Genomic DNA, 20,009 nt, shown 5'->3' with positions numbered 1-20,009 from the left:
TGGAACATAATAGAATCAAATAAATGGAAAAAGATGTGTTACTCCACACTGAAGTAAAACAACATTTTTTTTATTTTTCTTGATCATACTGAAAGGAATACCAGGCTACCTGAATACATACTGAATCGTGACTTTTGTCTACTAATTAATATTTTGAAGGTGTTGACACAACCTTAAAAAGTCTTAAATTAATTTATCTCAAATTAAAGCCTTAAAATGTCTTAAATTAATTTTAAAAAATGCAAGTTGGTCCTAAATTTTGTTAAGGCGGAACTACCTAATCTTGTATTTTCTATGTAGCTTTTTTTCTCACTGGGTTTTTCTGTCAGGATAAAGTTTGAGTCGCGTCTTCATAGCATTCTCTGACACAAGGCGGTTGAAGCTACTGCTAACTAGCTGCTAATGTGCTCTTGCTAGCTATCTAGCTAGTTTTTTATGTGCATCATGGCTAAGTGCAAACGTATTGTTTTTCATACATTTGTATTGTGGGACACGTCTTAAATGTAATTTATAATGGTCTTAAATTTGAGTTGGTGAAACTTGAAGAAACCTTAATTTTGTTGTTTAGATTATTGTTTAAATAGATTGTTTTTTTTAATTTATTTATATAGTTACATATTCTAACCAGTTGTTAGCCACTACCGTCCTCTTCTTAGTGTTTTATTACATCATGCAGTGGAGGGGAAATCCCTCCACATGATTGGTGAAGAGAAGGGAAACCTGTTAATGTCAGTCTGATGTCACAGGAGAGTCATTCCACTCACTTTTTCTAATGTTCATCTTAAATATTTTTACTCCACCGAATAAATGTTTTCCTTCAGAAGGTGGGATTTAGTACCGCTGATATTTTCAGACATTTATTTATTTATATACTACACATACTTTAGAGTTTCCTTTTAGTTGCCGAGATTTAAAATGAAACCGGCTGTCAAGTTTATATCCTGTTTAGTCTTTATATGCCTGCAGACCTGCTGCCCTATTACTCAACCAAAATCAGTTTGTTGAATTAGTACGTTTGGAAATGAGTTTACACTTTAAATAATTCACAAAATAATTGGTTCTTAAACTTTAGAGACCGATTCCCTCTATAGAAGAACACCACACCCACTTCAACAAGACAAGACTGACTTTATTTAAAATTTTAAAAAAGAAACAAAGAAACAGGTAAAAGTAAACTTGTCTTAAACCAAATCAGATGATTTTGCTGCTTCCTTTTCTTCACCAAATGCAAATAAAAATGGAATGGCATTTTTGTGGTTGTAGGATTTCCCTCTTGTCTTTGGTAAAAGACCACAAGCCATTTCTCCTGCTAGCCTAGCGTGTTTGTTTTGGTTGTATTTACCTTCTGGGTAAATCAAGCAGCAACGTTAGCATCGTGTTCTTTGATTTCTCCACTGCATTTAACACAAGTCAGCCTGATTTTTTTTGTCAGAAACTCTTCATGTACATTCACACCACTTCTGTGCAGTCCGCTTTTATCCAACTCCAGTCCGTTAGTCCAGAAAGTGCGGTCCGGTCTCCAAAAGCAGGAAGTTGACTATTGCTCGGCATTTTGGGTAAATTCAACCAAAACAAACTAGCCTAGCGCTAGCGGGAGAAATGACTCCTGGTTTATTACCAAAGACAAAAGAAAAATCTACAACCGCTAAAATTCGATGCCACTAAATTTTTGTTTCCATTTGGTAAAGTAGTGAAGTTGCGCTCAGTGTCTTCAGTTGTATCCTTCAGTGGTTTGTGGTGCAGCGCCCCCACAGGCCAGGAGGGGAACAGGTTGCTCAGAGGGTTTGGTTGATTTGTCTCAGAGCAGAGAGAAAGAGAACCACAGCAGCTGGAGATGGAACAAATGTTGCAGTTTAGGTCCCATGTCAAACCGAGTCTTTCTGGTGTGAAAACAGCGTTAGTGAGAATGAAGGATTGTGAGTCTAACAGCACAGGAGCACCACAGGGACCTGTACTCCCACTATTCCTTTTCACTCAGATTTCAAGAACAAAACAGAACAAAGCAACAAAACAGACTTCTGTCATCTTCAGAAATACTGAAATGACTGTCGGGTAGATTAGATTAACATTAACTTTACTGATACGATTCATTCAGCCCCTAAAATCCAACAAGGCAAACTGTTTAATAGGAAACCGATTGATCTGGGTGTCAAACGTAACTTTAAAAAATGTCACAAACCAACATTTTGGGTAAAGTTCTTTGCTTTTATTGAAAGAAAAACGACACAATAAATTAAAAATAAATAACTCCTAATAGATAATCATAAAATAAATATAACTTAGTCAAGTGAATGTCACTAGAATGTGAAATGACTTCAAGTAACCTGCTAGGCCCGTCACAAAAACAAATTTTGATGGACAATAAATTCTCCCAGAAGTTAAGATGAACGATAATATTATTGTTTTGAGACCATTTTCAAGTAATATAATGGTAATAATGTCATAGTAATAGAAGAACACGTTCTCAAAGGTCAATAAACTTTCAATTGTAATGAACATTTAGCACCGAAGACATTTTAAAAATCAAACATACATAAAGAAAACAAAGGAACAACAAATAAAATGGATACTGAAGTCTCTGTTCAAAATTATCCTTCAAAACAAGAAGATAGTTGAGACCAAAGCATCAAAATGAAGACTTTTATCAGAGATAAATCATGTGAATGGAAATTATTGAGCTTGTTTTAATTTATCATGTAAATAATTGATTTATTGGTTATTGTGACAGGCCTAAAGGCAGCTCAACTCAAGTTATAACTTAAAAAATAAAAACAAAGGTAAATAATTATAAATAAGAAGTTAAAGTGAGAGAACGATGTGGTTGGTTCGCAGAGCGATTTTTAGTCAAACTGGTGAATAATTGCTGGTTACTTTGCAGAAGCAGCGTTGGATTCTGCCACAGCAGAAGCTGCCTGGTAGATCTGTAGGAACTGAGCCAGAGCCTTTTTCTGCACCATGGGGTCATCCACCTGCAGACAGAGAAACCCTCGGGTTAATCACGTAAAATCACGTTATTTTATCAGTTACAACCGATAAATAACTTCTGCTGCTACAGAAAGGTTCAGGGAAGAGTGTAAAACAAAACAACACTGCATTTTCTATTTAATCTACAGATACATTTAATCAAGTAGATTTGGTAACGCTATATTTGAAGGGCTGCGCACAAGACTGATATAACATGAAGGAGTCTTTATAATCGTTTACAACTGTTGTCATGAAGTGTCATTTGGTAAATAATTACAATTTTAATGCAAAATTGCACTGAAAGTTCCATTAAAAATAATTTAAAGTGTCAACTTTTAATTATTTGGTAATTATTGTCATTTTTGATTCAAAGTGGCTCTAAAAGTTGCATTGAAAGTAATTTAAAACTGTCAATTATGCATTATTTTGTGAGTAATGAGACTTTTAATTCAAGTTGCATTAAAAGTCCATTAAAGTGTCAACTTTGCATTATTAGGTAAGTAATGACACTTTACTACAAAGTTGTACTAAAGCCTGCATTAAAAGTTGATCTAATGTGTCAATTTTGCATTACTTGGTAAAAAATTACACTTGAATGTTTCATTAAAACTTGGATTACAAGTCAACTTTTAGGGCAACTTTGCATACAGTGTCATTATTTACCAAATGACACTTCATTACAACAGTCATAAACGTTCTTGAAGACTCCTTCATGTTTAAATTAAAGCAGTTTGTTCTCGCTTCATAAAAGTAGTGATTGTATAAGTAAACCAGTTCATAGTTTTTTAATTTTGTCCGTAAATCATCTTAAAAACAAACATATTGTAAATATATTATTTAGTCATGTTTCTGCTTTTCGAAGGCTGAATCCAGACAGGTCACACAGTCTTGTTTAGAAAAGTTATCACAAATAAAAATGGTGAATTTCTAGACGCTCATGTTTGAACGGACGCATCACTGATTGGGGTCAGTTCACTTTAGATGACTCCAATTTCTTACTGAACATATGAGATAGTGAAATAACCAGAAGACACATCAACAGCAGTTAAAGAAAAAAAAAAAAAAAGGTTAATTTAAATAATTTTTCCTCAGAGAATTCTGGACAAAATCTTGACTTCTCATTTTAAAAAATTGTGATTCTCATATGACCAAAATATTGAAAATGAACGTTACCTTGATTCTTTCCAGCTCACTGAGCGCATTCTCTATGTTTTGATTTTGACAAATCAGTCGGCTTTTCAGCTCCTTCGTCTTATTCTCCAGTTTGGCCAGATGTTTTATTACTTCGGTCCGCTTTGGCTCGCTCAGCCTGTCCAGCAGGTGGTTGCCGTGGTGATGCCGGACATGGGAGAAGACTTGCAGGTAGACGTCCAGAGTGGCGTTCATCAGCTGCATGTCTTCTTTTCTCTGTGGGACGTGAAGTAAGAGACAGTTCTTGGGAATTAGAGAAGACTTGTTTTTCTGTCTAAGTTTGTTTAAAATAACACCAAAAGTAACGGATGTTTACAGCAGAATTGTTTGAAAAGATTACAATATATATTGTTAAACGTTTAATCATTTATAAGCATAGGCTGGAGATCCTCAGGGCTCAGTTTTGGGTCCAGTTAAATTGTTATTAATCACATTAATACAAATGTGTCCAAAGTGCGTCACATAGAACTAGATGGAGACTTCTAATTTTTGTTTTTATAAAAAAAAAAATTTAACCAAGAGACTTTTACTGAAAAGCCAACTTTGCTGCACCTAAGTCAGCAAAAACTTGGCTAAATGTAGCAAGCATTTTGAAAGAAAGTGACCCAAATCCTGTTTTTATAACTGAAAATAAAAGTATTAAATCGAACCCAAAAGAAACTGAAAACTAGATGTCTTTGTTTTAATACAGCAAACATGCAAAATTAAAGTTTTCTGCCAAAACATTTTGAGAGTAATACCCAAAACCTTCTTGGAGAAAAAAAAAACTTGCAAATGTGATACAGAAAAAAATATTTTTTTAGGTTAGTATCAGAAATTTTCTCTAAGAAGATATGAAACATTTCTAAATCTCAAATGCTGAACATTTTCCTTCTGAAAAATTTCTGAGTTTTTGGCAGAAATGTATTAATTTTTTTCATCTATAAAGACCCCGTAATTCACAACCATAAAAATTACTTTCAAATTTTGGATCTTTCTTTTGGCCCGCAAATACTTTTTAGTCAAGAAATTTGGCCCACATGGCAAACGTTTGGACACCCCGGCGCTACAGACCGTTTTAACTTCCAGCTCTTCCACTTCTATTTGGTCAAAATCTTGATACTACTTATTTTCAGTAATGCTTAGATTTATTGTAAATCTCATTTCATAACAGCAGAGATATGGCAATACGAGGACCAGATGATATTTAAAATGCTGCCTGACGGGTTTTTTTAAACGTTCAATACAAATGTACTAACCTGCCTATGAGTCTTTTTTATGTGTCGTAGTCCCAAATGATTGCAGTTAAATAAAACAAAGATATGGTAAAGATGTTTGGTACGATGAGTCCTGCATTAAACGGCTCCATTTCAGACCCAAAAACGTCTAAATGACAAAGAGGTGAAACGACGACGACCATGTTGTTTGTTTACCTGGCAGGAGGTGTTGATGGTTCTGATGATAAAATCAAAGAGAGGGTCTCTGTTGATCTCCAGCTGCGTCAGGCCCTAAAGCAAACATGATGCACAATTACACTCACTTCCATCCAACATTACAAACAGGAGACCAAACATCTAAACAAGTTAAAAATCTGGATTATTTGTTCTTTAATTAATGCGCTATTTGTATTTTTACTAAGTTTGACCAAATATATTAGCTTTCCAAGAAGATTGAAACTATACAGTGAAATATATTTAATAATTTGAAGTAAAGTCTAAATTGAAAATAAAGCCATGTGAGAGCAAGGAAATTTCCCTGATTGGTCACAGATTATTGAGATAACTTATCTGATGAAAATACATAAAAGTTCAGATTGTGTTTTCGCTTTCACATGATGTAAACTTATCTCTGGGATCAAAGTGCTTCCTCTAACAATTTGATAAAATCTGTGAAACAAAAAAAACTGCAGATAAAAATCCCTGTCAACCTTTACCACATGACACTGTAGGATAACTTTATGTAGCTTTAAGGCTACAGAAAGCTTATTAATTAAAAGTATAAGTGTCAGTCAATGGTCACATGCATGACCTCATTTGTACTGGGTGGAAACCACAAGCTGAGTAATAACATTCAGAAAACCGCTGCAAAAGACTGGTATGGGGAAAGTGTCAAAGTTGGTTCAATTCAAAGTCACTTTACAGATATTATTCTCTGTATTTAACAAATAAACAGATAATATTGTAGTTTGTAAGCATCATTTGGTCGCAATGCTTATTTTTCAGCTTGTTGGAAATTTAAGAAACATTTTAATCTATTCTGAATCCTTGTTCCATCTCAGCATCTTGTCTTGCGTTTCCAATTACGTCCTAACTGAAAATTAATAACATCAACATCCACCTTTAAAAAGGAAAGAAAAAGGGTCAAAAATCGAGCCCTGTGGGACACCAACAAGTAAACTTACCAGATCAGTTGCGATGGACTCGTGACTTTGTTTTAGCTTTTCTGAAACGGCCTGAAGCGGCAGAGCGTAAGCCAGCACGCCCTCCAGTAAGACCAGTAGACCCAGTAAGACGCTGCAAGACGGCATGTTGGTTCTTTAAACTCACTAGATGCTCTGAACAGAGGACCGACTGATGCTCTGCTTTGACCTGTACCTGTACTTATACAGCTACCTCCATTCCCAAGTGCCTCATGGTACATCTGATTATGTTGTGGTTGTGGTCTGTGGGCTTTCAGCAGCAGCACCAGAAACTGCAGCATTGACATGAGTTTTCTTCAAAAAGTCGCTTCGCTGCTTCTAAATCTGCACACAGAGGAGACTCCCTGGTCGCGTTTCCAACGCTCCCATTCTCAGAGTGCGCACACAAACACGCAGCGAGGAGATTACCTGGTGGTTTTACTGCAGAAAGACCACCAGAATTCATTGAAACATCTTTGTGGTGCCCTAAACGTTGCTCAAACCTCATGCATGCTTTCTGAAAGGTTGCAGAACTTCGTTGGTGTACATCTTACATGTTTGCATCTGCAGGTTCTCTCGAAGTCTATGAAAAGTCTCCAGTTTTCCCCTGAAAACATGTTGCACAACGCTCTGGTTTTGCAAAACTGTTGAGTCACGGTTGTTTTTTTTATTTTAATTTTTTCTTGCACAGTTGTTATTTTTTAAGTTTATTTGTGTAGCACATCACCAACAAGGCATCTCAATGTGCTTTACATCATAAAAACCCCAAAATATGAAAAGTCATACAATCAACGATTGGGAACACCAGTAACAAACATTACATTTTGCCATCAGCAAAATCGTCAATTCACATCAAATAAGTTGGTCAATGTTTCATTTATTATGGTTCAAAAGCAACTCTAGCCAGGTGGGTTTTTAGTCTAGATTTAAAGGAACTCAGTGTTTCAGCTGTTTAGCAGTTTTCTGGAAGTTTGTTCCAGATTTAGCATAGAGGCTGAATGCTTCTCTAAATTCTTAATTAGAAACAAACAATAGGGATGTAAAGATACCTAAAACATATGAGATCAAAATGAGATTTTAATATTTTCAAGATCAAGTGTCTGATTTATGTTTAAAGAAAGCCTTTATTCTTTGATTTTTGCCACAAACCCAACAATTTTTTTCTGATTTCTTTTATCTCTTCAGGCCTTACAAAAGGACTTCAAATGTTCATAGTCTGCAGGACAAAACGCACCATTTTCCAGTTGGTAGTTTTCACTGTGATTGTGATTTAGCTCAACATACCCTTCAGACATCCGGCTATTAGCTGTTTGCAAGGTGCCTTCTCCCTCCTTCAGCATCTGAACTGCTTGCACTGCTCACTTATTGCCTTGTCTGTCACTGTGTCAGCATTCCTACCGGAAACGCAAACAAATTATTTAAGGGTAGATACAGCATTTTCTGTTGCATCTATGCTCGTGAGATAATCACCAACAGGAAATTTTGTCTTGTTTTAATTTGTCCAGATCTTATACAATAAGATGCCGTTGCACCCCGACCAAACGACCACTTTGTAGAAGAATATTAATGGTTACATTGATAATCATTATTGCAACCAATCCATTTGGAATACAATGCATGGATTGGTTGGGTTGATTCCAACGGAGGCTGGTGACTGTGTCCCAGTTTTTGTCTGTTGTGTTTCCTCTTTTCAGTTAAAGCCATGCTGAGGTTCTCAGACGGTTCTGTCATACTGTAGATGTTCCTCCTCTAGTGTGTGAACCTAATATTTTTGCTAGAAAATATTCAAAATCTATCCGACTTTTCTGAGTGGATGAATTTGTTGGCTGTCAGAGGCTTCTTCCAGATCAGACCTGGGCGTTTTGCAGCATGTCTGCCACTTCCAACTCAACATGTCCTCCATTACCACTGGGAAATGATCAAATCAAGCATGCGTAAAGGGTTAAATCCCAGCATATGTCCAGTCATTTTTGCTCAGAATAGAGAACATTAATTTGAAAAATGTCTTAGAAATTCAGAAAAACCGTAAATAATTAAGATAAGATTTGCATCCATGAAAAATCTAAAGTTCAACAAAAAAAGTTGCTCCCAAAGTTTCTATTATCAATAGGCCTGTTATAAGCAATACATCAATTAATCATAGTTAATTAAAACAAGCTCAATAATTTCCATTTATATAATTTATTGATTTTCTCTTTTCTTTCTATCAAAAACTGAAACAAATCTTTAGTTTGGTGCTTTGGTCTCAATTAACCAATTTTGTTTACACAGACTATAATTTTATTTGTTGTTTTTGTTTTATACTTTTATTTATTTTGGATATTTAAAATGTCTTCCAGTTCCAGTGTTGAATGTTCATTAGACTTATTGAACTTTGTGTCATTATACCATTACCATAATAATATTTGAAAATTGTCTTAAAATAACATTATTATCGTTTATCGCAATAATTTCTGGGACAATTTATTGTCCAGGAAAATTTGTTATCATGACAGGCTTACTTATGAATATACGGCTCCAGATGTCAGTATGGCAGACCATGATCTGTTGCAATGTCTTATTTACAAGAAGACAATAAAACATATATTTAGAATTTATTATCAATTATTTATCTGGAAACATTGTGTTTGGAAGATGGTCCATCTCTCAACATTTGCGTATATGTGGCCTTTTGGGGGAAATAACTGCTCAGCGCTCCAGAAAATCTGATAAAATAACTGTTTCAGTTAAACCAAGAGAACTACAGTAGATCCACCAACAAGTGCTACTCCATGTTGTTGGGTTTCTTTTGGAGGATTTGTCCGCCTTAATAAGGACAGTTATAATTTAACTTGGATTACAACCAGAGAAGAAGGAAATCAAATTCAAGATCAGAATGAACAGCTGGATGAATAACCCAACCCTAACTCCAACAATACAGTTTATTTTCTAACTTATTAAGCAAAAACACAACATATCACATCATTCTATTGCAAACAAAGTATTTTGTATTATATCAGAACTATATAATTGATCAATTATCACATTTTTATTTAAACCAAATCTCTCTCAATCATATTTCATCATAACCACATCACAAGATAGAGCCAAATCTGTCCCACTAACATCTCACAACTAAATTTCAGTAAGTTAACCTTTTTTTAAATGCACTGGATTAACAGTTTGTTTTATTTAATAGAAACTGTTATTAGTTATCTTTCTGTAGACTAAAGAAACTTCATCAGTCTAGAGTTTTTAGAATCTTTAAAGGTTTTGTTTCTGACCCAGATTATGATTAGTTGTCATATTATACACACACTGAAAGTTGTGTTCATGAGATTTAGACTCTGCTGATACACAGATTGTTTATTGAGTTGCTTTCTCATCGGGATCCTTGATTTAACCTTGAATTATGAATGTTGGACTAATTTGTGCCTTTTTGGGGTCTTTAAGCAGATGCTTGGTGGTACTGTGCCACATGGGGATAAGAGTAGAACAGTCATCTATGTAGCAGAGAGACGTTAGATGGGAAAGAATCATATCTGTTTGTGGATGCAGTAATCAGGTCAGAGTGGGTGCTCTGACGTGTACGGACCCCGAGTTGTAGTCTTTACAGCTGAGCGTGGTCAGTCAGGAAAGACCCCTCTCATTTCCAGCACAGCTGTAGAAATCATTCACAGTGAAAGCTAACTCTTCTTGGGGGTAGTATAACACGTTTCCTGCTGCTTCCATATTTGGTATGAAGAGTTGAACACATGCGTAATGGTTAACGAAAGAAAACTTGCAGAACTTGGTAGCGCATTACAAGCTGAAGAAAAACAAAGCTGTTGGCAGAGAAATGGAGAACTGGCATTATAAAAAATATTCTTTATTAATTGAAGAACCAGATGAAAAGACTAAAGCTAGACATGTGAACTAAAGATCTATAATAATGTAAAAGCTTATGTTTCTGAGCGTCTGATCAAAGCGTTAGCGTGATGCTGCAGAAGTCTCATCCCTTCATGAAGATATTTAACACTGAGATGACTTTTAGCTAATATGTAGAAAGATGGCAGCTCAGACTGAGCCAGGTTCTGGTTCTGCTGGAGGTTTCTTCCTGTTAAAGGGGCGTTTTTTCCTTTCCACTGTCACTACATGCTCGTCCAGGAGGAGTGAATCTCAATCTGCCGAGTTTCCTTAGACAGAAACCTTTTCCATAGTGTCTGCACATCCTTAAAAAGTCTTAAATTAATGTATTTAAAATGAAAGCCCTTAAAATGTCTTAATTTAATTTTCTAAAATATATTAAATATGTATTTTATATATAAATTATACCTTAAATATATTAATCACAGATCTTATTTTGTTGTTGCCAGATTATTTAATCTCGTATTTTGATAATTTTTTCTATCTTCTGTGACTCAAGGTAGTAGCGGCTATGCTAACTAGCTGCTAATATCCCCGGGCTTAGCTAGCTAGCTTTTTTATTTCCACCAGGGATAAGTTCAAATTTATGGCCAGTCGGATGGATGATGTTCATCTTAGCCATTGACTAACCCATACAATCTATTTATTTGCGATGATCTTTTGTACTTTTCTGTCATGATGTCGGTCTCAAATTTAATTTAGAATGATCTTAAAAAGTTACATTTGAGTTGGTGAAACCTGCAGAAGCCCTGTTTTTAACAAACTTTAAAAATAAACTGAACTTGACAGCTTATTTTTCAATTGGAATGGATGAATGAATTGAAATGACTTGTTTTATAAAGTGCCTTTGCGATTAACTGTGTTGTAACAAACATTGCCGCTTGTTAAACTTAGATGAAACTAGCAACATCCAGCATTTTAGAGTATAAAAATATTATTTGTTATTATTATTTAGCTAGAGACTAGTGCAGTTTTTCATCTGCTCATATCTTACAACTCAGATATCGGATGTGCATAACAAAAAGCAGCTAAGTTTTCAAACATTCACAGAAAATTACTAAGTTTAAAAAGCAGAGAAATAACTTTTCTATAAGTGCTGTAAGCACATGATTGACTGCAGTTACAGTGGAATGGGAAAGCTGTATTATCATTTAATCATATCGAAACAGAAACTACATGCAGAATTAGCTTACTGCTTTGATAGAGAAGTGTGGGTGTAAGAAACTTATTTCTTACACCCACAGTGTTGTATTGAGTCGAGTCTGACTCAATACAACACAATTTGGCTCTAATTAAGAGCCAAAAATAAGAATATTTACAATATGGCAAATTGTTAAACTCCTTAATTGTTAACCAATAAGTCCTGAATTATAAAAAATATAGAATTAAGAAATATAATTTTTCTGTTTGATAAGAGAAAAGAAAAGATAACACTTAGTATAATGTTTATATCTTTTACTGAAGTGTGTACTTTTAAGTTGTGCAGTTGTTTTACTTCATAACTGCTCGTCTTTAGTGTGTGCTTCTGTCTGTTGATAAAGATATCAGTAAACCCTCTCAGTTGTGGGTTATTGCAACTATCACAAAACACATGTAGACACTTGAGTGGGACAATACAAGTGAAACATACTTTATTATTTAAATATTTATACATTGCATTGATTTTAACATTTACTTGGACTAGGCATCACAAATTTCCTGTTTTTCTTTCTTGCATTTCCTTACTACACTTTTTTAGAAAATCTGTTTATTTTTAATATGCAAATAATACTTAGCTTCCCACGTGTTGCACAATAATCTCACAATAGAAAATAAAAAGTAAAGGAAGCACAATGAAAACTATAAAACACCATATCCAAGAAAAAAGAAATGTCAAAAAGGAGTGATACACACTTTTTGTTTTCATACCAATATATATTTATACCTCTACAAATATGTGGCTTCCCTATTATTGCCATCTCAGTTTTTAGACATTTTCTGAATGATTTAATGATTTTTAGATTTTGGTATTACTTTAGCTGCTGGAAAAAATCTAATCATAGAGTTGAGTAGGAGTAGTGGAAGAAGTCATCTCTGGAAGCCAAATCTCTTCTGAGAGTAGAAATTGATTGCGTTAGTAAGCTGCACCATCCCTGCATCATTTCTGCAGGTGGAAATACCACCACAGTGAGTGTAGCGAAACCTTGGTCGTCACTGTGGCAGTCAGAGTTGGTGTTTCCCGACCGCTGCATTCTGCACTTTTAAACCTATTTAATTAATCGCAGATTTTATAAAGCTACAGAAGCTTTTAACGTTGTCTCTGGACTCCACAACTGAAATTAAAAATGGTAATTATAAAATACAATGGATGGAGATTAAATAAAAATGGAATCGGCGCATCATTTCTGCAGCTGGAAAATGCCACTATGAGGCGTTCAACGAAACCTGATTCGTCACTGTGGCAAGATCACAGTTTTCCCGAGTAAAAATAAACTCTCTAAGAATTCCCCGATGCATTTAATTTGATCCAAATTAGAATCAGCGTATGTATTGCTTTTATATTACTTTTCAAGTAACAAAATGTGTTTTATACCAAACTACTCTGACCATATTGATCAAATATGTTTGTGAAAATCAGGTGTTTAGCCTGATAATCAATTAATTAAGTATTTTAATTTGTATGTGACATATCAGCAGTTATTAGCTTTTCCTGGAAGCCCTTACTTTGTACAGGTGCTGTCAGAAGTTTACATCCACTCATCATTGGCATGAATCTCGTATTAAATTTGATCTTTAAATGTTTTTTTTTCCAAAGTTGAATCTGGCATATGCTTATCTTCTAAGCACAGACTATAAGTTATCAATCGTGTTTTGGTTGGAGGATTGGGGAACTCAACTCAGAAGCTTTGTGTTAACCAGCTTTATCCATTTCAAAAACTGAAATGGATAGTTTGGGATTCTTGTCCTATAAAAATATCAGATTGTGTCCTTGTTACAGCCATCTGATTGTTGATTGGAGGTGAAGTTAAGGAAGTTAGAGATAGTCCCCATGTATTATTAGATCATTGTGAATCTCTCAGTAAAAAATACCCACCAAAAGGAGCTACCACCACCAAAATCCGTAACCAGTCTTGATTTAACAGAACCACCGCGGTATAACTCGTATGTATGCATTACTTTGGTCCAACATGGACGGCTCTTCCCACTGTCTACCCAACCTGGCTTGAATCACTTGAAGTGGAGTTACTTCTGTTTTTGGCTTGCAACACAAACTATTGGTTTTGGAAAATGTTCTTTGTAGATTCTTGGATTTGGGAGAATGCGCTTTTTGGGAAGGAGTCATCAAGAAGGATTGATTGACCAATCAGAAATGGACTTGGAGTAATGAGACTTATTCCACCGTAGACAGTCAGCAACAAAAAGATTTCTGACCTTCTATTAAGTTGGAGTGTGTTGGACTAGAGAGATATCCCTCTCCCTCTCAGTCTTTGGTTCTACAAAATGTTCTTCCCCTACGCTAGCTTTTGCTCTCAGATTTGAAAGTTATTGTTGAGCTGCAAGAAATTCAGCAGAATGTGGAGTTTTAAGTGAGGATAGGTGTTTGGACAGAGTTTGAACTTTCAAATGTATAGTAGAGAATCTTTCAATCTGTAACAAACCTCTATCTGGGTCACTAGGCCACAAGTTGCCACACTTTTGTAAAGCTGAGGAAGCATAATGTACGCTCAGATAAAAACCACCTACCAAAGCAAGACCACTTTTAATTGCTTGCGGTCTGCAAATCAGGTACATTTTGGTGTTTTGTGTCAAAGACTGAATGGGTTTTATTTGCTTAAAAATATGAAGTGACACAAACAGAAGTGTTGTTTTGGAATTATAAATGTAGATTTCAGCATCATCTGCATACAGTAGAGTTCTGAAAATAAATGTGGCTGAATTTTGCTTTCACATGTTAATTGTTTGTCTTTGATCACTTTTCAGTCCTTTATTAATTATAAGATATGTTACAAAGTGCAGCTTTATTCATGAAACATTTCTTATTTTGCAGTTTTGGTTCAATTTTGCTGATTTATGCACGACTCTCCCTTCAACGTTGGAAGATGCATTGGGTAATTTTAAAATGAATGTTTAAAATCAGTGCCGCAGCATTCTGGTAAATGTAGAATAATTTCTACCAGTTGCACATTTATGCACATCACATGCAAAGTCTGCGCTGGCTTTCTGGGTAAATGCTAATTCAGTGGAACTAAGTGGTCATCTGTTAGGTTTTTAACTGAATTACTGCAGTAATTGTTTCCTAGAAGCCTCTTAGTAACTTTTTGTTGTTTGTTTGTTTGTTCCTGCGGGCCAACTGCCAGACACATGAGACACACCACATCCTCTAACATGTAAGGAAGGCTTGACTATGCTTCTGGTTGGTAAGAGAATCTGCTAAAGTGAAACTGAAACGCTTCTGGTGTAGATTTTTTTTAAAACATCAATGCAGTAGTTTGATAACTCTGAGTCTCAAATTGATAAATGGGTGAGATAAAGGTGAATCTCTCAAGTCAAGGATTTACTGATTTACGGTTTCATGCAGAAGTCATGTTTTTGGAAGACAAAAATTATTTTACTGATGCAAACTAGTTTTATGTTTAGTCAACCAATTGTTTCATACAGGCTTTTTTTATTTTTCTGCTTCTACCGCAGACCTTTAGGTAGCCTCATATCTTCCCAGGATTGTTTTTGATACCAGTTGATGACAGTGTGAGAATGGAGGTGTAAACCAACAGCTTTGGATTTGACTGAGTGCTCGAATTATGGGGGCAGACTAACAGTGTTTGAGAACCTAAAGGCGCAAAGGTCTTCAGCAGACTTTCACAGGTCACAGAGATGATGGCTTGAGGTTTAGACTTATGTCACACTTTAGTCAACATGAGCTTAAAGACTTGAGAATTGACTTACACGCTTGTTCTGAGACTTGAGTCTTTATCTCATATAAACTCTGTCTGTTTATATGTAGATACCTTAGTGTGGAAGGTTGCATTTGATTTATTATCAAAATAAGTCAGCATCAGTTTACAGGGTGTCTGCACAGCCTCAAAAAGTCTTTACTTCATGTATCTAAAATTAAGGCCTTGAAGTGTCTTCAATTCATTTTAAATATGCAAGTTAGCCTTTATTATGTTAATCACAGGTCTTAAACTTTAAATCTTGTATATGCTATATAGTCTGTTTTCTTCTCAGACTTTTATGTCAGGCAAAAATTTGACATATTCATTGTGTTCTGCAGCTCGAGATGGTTAAAGCTACAGCTAACTAGATGCTAATATGTGTACCCTTGCTAACTAGCTAGGTTTTTTGCATCTGTCATGGATAAGTTAAAAAACATTTGTCAGTTGGCTGGAAAAAATGCGTCACCATTCCATAGGCTGAACCGGTGATATAAATGATGTGCTGTGAATTCAGACAATGCTTTCGATTTGGTGCTTTCGATTTGATCAAAAGCACCAAGAGGGAGGAGCTATGGGTCGGTTTCTAAGCTAGCTAGTCCCTTCTTCTGTAAATACCGCAGTTTATGAGCCCCAACAAGGTTTGCTACTGCCACAGACAAATTAGTTCAACTTGAACAAGCAGAAGCTATAATGGCAAAGCTATAATGAAAACACAGTCGTTCAATACGCCCTTCCCTCGTTTCCAATATGCAGAACTGGGAGGAACCCCACTCTTTGATAGAGAGGGAACGTCTCACTTGGACTATATCAGGGTTTCTCTCTGCTGGAACCACACAGAACCAATAGAAACTCTCATCTGCAGACAAACAATCAGGAGGATTCATCAGTGAAAATAACTTTACTCTTCCGATTTTCATCCTTGCAACATTTCAGTCTTGTTTTTTTCTTGAACAGAATAGGTTTCTTCAGTATTTGCAAGTACTGGATACGGAAGTATTGCAAGTACATGGAGTGTTCACAAGACGAAGGTTGTTAACTTGGGTGGTGATGATGTTATGAAAGAGAAAAAGTACATTTAGTTTGTTGGTAGTCTAATTCCAACATGTTTGCACAAGCTTAAGATGAAAATCTTCTGTTATCCACTGCGGATCAATCACAATAATCAACAGAAGATTAGTGATAAAGTGAGGGAAGTCAGTCATCCAGGTATTTAAAGTTAATTGGTTTGCTAAATGCTGAGTAGCTCAAAACTGAGTTGGGTGTAAAATGTGTCCCGAAACAGTTTGGGGTTTGGTGCCGTCTTCTGCAGAGGGGCTGACTCAGCAGAGAGACGCTGAAAAGTTCAAAGTTGTGTCAGCATGTGGGGGTGGAGATCAACTGTGGGTTTTCGACGGTTGTCCAGATGTCTTCGTTGGAGTTTCCAGGTAAAGAGGAAGATATTGACTCAGCTTTATGATTGAGAGAAGCATTCCTTTAATCACAAAACTGAATTAGCTTTTGTTTGAATTTAATTGAGCTTTTGTTTTTCTGCCTTCACTTAAATTCATCTTCTTTTTTTTAACCGCTTTTTAGTTTATATAATCTAAAGAGTCAAAGCATTTACCAAATTTGCATAAAAGTTTAGTTAAAAAAAAACATTTTTTCTTTTTTTTTTTTTTAAATGACTTAAAGGATAACAGTGATAGTGAAAACATTGCCAGCTGTAAGCTGAATCCAACTGGAGATTTTAGGAACATTTCATAAAACTGGAAAAGAGACGACTTGAAAACGTCCCACATGGACAGAAACATTAGTAGATACAATATTTACACCAATTATGTAGCATCTAATGTTTAGTTGTGAGGAATCCGGATGGAAACGAGTCCAACAAACAAAGCTGCTCGTTTTCCAGTTCCTGTAGTACCAAGTTCTGACCAGCAGAGGGAGACACATCCAAATTAAAATCGGAGCCACTCAAACCGATAACAGTCAACAAGTAGAAATAAAATACTGCTTTATTTACTTCAGTATGTGATAAATTCAGACATAAATACATGTCACACATGTTATATAAAACATCTTCCTTCATACTTTACATTAACATTTCAAGTCACTAAAACTCAAGACTTCTCTGTGCATTGTCAAATATATTAAATATGTTCCCCAAAAATAACTTATGTTAGCCTGTGTGAGTACAATAAAAGTATCAAGTAAATATTTTTGAGAGAGAAAGCTCTTCTCAGAGGTTCAGAAAAACAAATGTTGACAGTTCGGCTCATAGTTTTCAGTTTTCAACTGTTTCCACTGAATTTTTCACATTTTACATCAGTTTTAAAGTGAATTTGTGTTCCTGGTAATACAATAAAAACATTGCATTTCATTAATATAACACATTTTAAATACATATTAAATAATTAAAGTGCTATTTTGTATCAACATCAAATTTTAAATTCAGATAAAATATTTTTTTTCACAGTAAAACCAGATGGAAACAATGAAGCTGGAGGTAACGGTGAAAAATACTGATGATAATGAGGTTAAACCTGCTGCTGCTGCTGAAGAGGTTGTTTATACTGAGGATGAGGAAGATGGTTCTCATATCAGCTCATCAATCCATCTGAGGATGAAGCTGAACTCTCTGACAGCCTTCAGCGCTCCTTCCTCTCTTTTCTGCAGTGAAATAAAACGTTTCCATTATTAGATTTTAAATTAAACTAACATTCAGCAGTCAGTCTGTAGTCTGTATGTTTACCTTTTTTATTTTTCTCTCCATTTTCTTCAGGGCTTTCATATATTTTGAACGCGTTGTGGAAGAAACCTAAAAAGGGAGAAAGCAAATTTAGACATAAGTTGAAACAAAGTGGCTTTGATTTCAGTTTGGGATTTGCAATAGCGCGATGGTTCTGGGTTCAATTCCTGACTTTGTCCATTTCCTGTCTGATCAATAAAGACTACAAGAGCAAAAGACAAAAAAAAAAAAACAACTAAATTTGACTTCTTTAAAAACTTTAATATTAGTCTTTCCTGTTGCTCCCACTAGGGGGCGCCACATTAATTCATTTGTTAACATTCCTCCATTTCTAGCCACACCTTCTTTATTTTCAGCTGCACACCCACTTCCAAATTGCACATCATAGCAGCTCTAACCACCGTCACTCTCTACTTTCACTCTTGCAGCAATCCTTCTATCATAAATCACTCCTGCAACTTCTCTTTCTACTTTACACACCTGATATGGCTTAAAAATATTGCCAATATTTTTCATACCAGATCCAATTTCTGATCTTAACAATTTTTTTCTTTTCTAAAAAATAAGAACAGAAAATATTTTCAAAAATGGGCTTTTATTTCGGAGTTGCACTACACATTATTAGGGTTATTTTTGTTTTTGAGAAATTTATCCTCATAATAGCAGGAAACAGATGCAATTGTACCAGAAAGACATCTTAAAATTAAGAGAGAAGTTTTTTATTTATCAGGATCTTAAGTGACCAGCTGAGTTTTTGGTTCTTTCTTTGAAATAGACTCTTTTACAGTCTTTGTTAAAAAAAGAAGTATTTTCTTATCTGTAAATCTCATACCAGAGCATAACGTCACAAGATTCTCAACATTTCTCTTAAAGTTTTTTTATTTTCCTGTTGGACTTCTCATAAAATCAACTCCTCATTCTCCTAATATTATGACTTTATTCTGGAAATATTGTTACTTTATTCTCACATTATTTTGACTCTATTGTTGTATTTTTGTAATGTTATGGCTTTATTTTGGTTATTTAGAATAAAAAGTCATAATATGGCCCTCGTATTCAATCATAGATTTGACCTGAATTCAAAGTCCAAATAAATAGAAGCTTGTCAAACAAGATGGCCGCCCTGAGCACGCTGACGTCACTCTTACTATAAAACTCAAGGAGTGCATTGGTGGGGGGGAATTTAGATTTACTAACAATAAAATTTCTAAAACCAAATATTTAATAAATAAAATCGATTTATTGCTCAGCTGTACCTGTTCCTAAGCTAGCTCACCTTTAGCACCTCTGTTCCGTTTCTACATATCCTCCTTCCATCTTTCATTTGTTTTGGCTTCTAAGCAAATAATTATTGTAAATTAAGAACATTTAAATCTTCACCTAATCTAAACACAAATTGGACAATATTTACTTATTAGTTGTAAGTTTTTGGCTGGTTGCCCCAGCAACCCTGAGAAACTCAGCCAGTAAAGCTGAAAAATGGTTTCTAACTGAAAATATGAGATAATTTCGCTGTTAGTCACATTAATTTTGATAAAACTTTCCAAAAAGCAAGTGCAGATTTCCATAGAAGTGCATGACTTAACGTACAAAGTTTGGTCAGAAATTGACTCAGCATTCAGCAGAGGAGTGTTTAACTTCTGGTTTAATGACCTGATTCCTGCTCAGCTCTGCAGAGCTTCAAAGCGTTTTGACGGCAGGCCGAAGAGTCGCGTACTCACGCAGTGCTGCAGCGTGTGGTGCAGTCGGTACAGCAGCTCGTCGTAATGTTGGGGGAGAAGCTTCTTGATCGCCGCTGTGCTGAACACGCTCCTGTGGTAGATGTCAATCATTTCCTGCAGCTCCAACCAGCCAATCAAACGCTGAAGAGATAACAGTTCCAACGTAAACATTTGAACTCAGTGAACTCTGTCACTTTCTAATAGCATCTAGTCCAAAGATTGTGAAAAGG

General features: G+C 35.3%; 1 protein-coding gene and 1 long non-coding RNA gene across 3 annotated transcripts in view; one reads left to right on the top strand and one right to left on the bottom strand.

The window, feature by feature from the left end:
* LOC114161582 (uncharacterized) overlaps nt 1-20,009 on the top strand; it is a 104,212-nt gene that overhangs the window by 27,463 nt on the left and 56,740 nt on the right. The gene's annotated exons all lie outside the window — the stretch shown is intronic.
* LOC114161581 (interferon gamma 1-like) lies at nt 2,684-6,685 on the bottom strand. Its single transcript, XM_028044939.1, has 4 exons — nt 6,536-6,685; nt 5,568-5,642; nt 4,138-4,371; nt 2,684-2,969 (listed from the first exon to the last, which is right to left on the bottom strand). The coding sequence occupies exons 1-4, from the start codon at nt 6,659-6,661 to the stop codon at nt 2,868-2,870; spliced, it is 537 nt and encodes a 178-aa protein (XP_027900740.1). The 5' UTR covers nt 6,662-6,685; the 3' UTR covers nt 2,684-2,867.

The sequence above is a fragment of the Xiphophorus couchianus genome, chromosome 18 (assembly GCF_001444195.1).
Source record: "Xiphophorus couchianus chromosome 18, X_couchianus-1.0, whole genome shotgun sequence".
In the NCBI taxonomy this organism is placed as follows: Eukaryota; Metazoa; Chordata; class Actinopteri; order Cyprinodontiformes; family Poeciliidae; genus Xiphophorus; species Xiphophorus couchianus.
The sequence above is the reverse complement of the archived record's forward strand: the minus strand, read 5'-3'. Positions and strand labels throughout refer to the sequence as shown.

Coding starts and splice junctions, on each gene's coding strand:
- LOC114161581 (XM_028044939.1), bottom strand. CDS start 6,661: ATGCCGTCTTGCAGCGTCTTACTGGGTCTACTGGTCTTACTGGAGGGC. Junction 4,372..5,567: donor CCATCAACACCTCCTGCCAG/GTAAACAAACAA, acceptor CACGTCCCACAG/AGAAAAGAAGACATGCAGCT. Junction 2,970..4,137: donor GTGAGCTGGAAAGAATCAAG/GTAACGTTCATT, acceptor CTCTGTCTGCAG/GTGGATGACCCCATGGTGCA.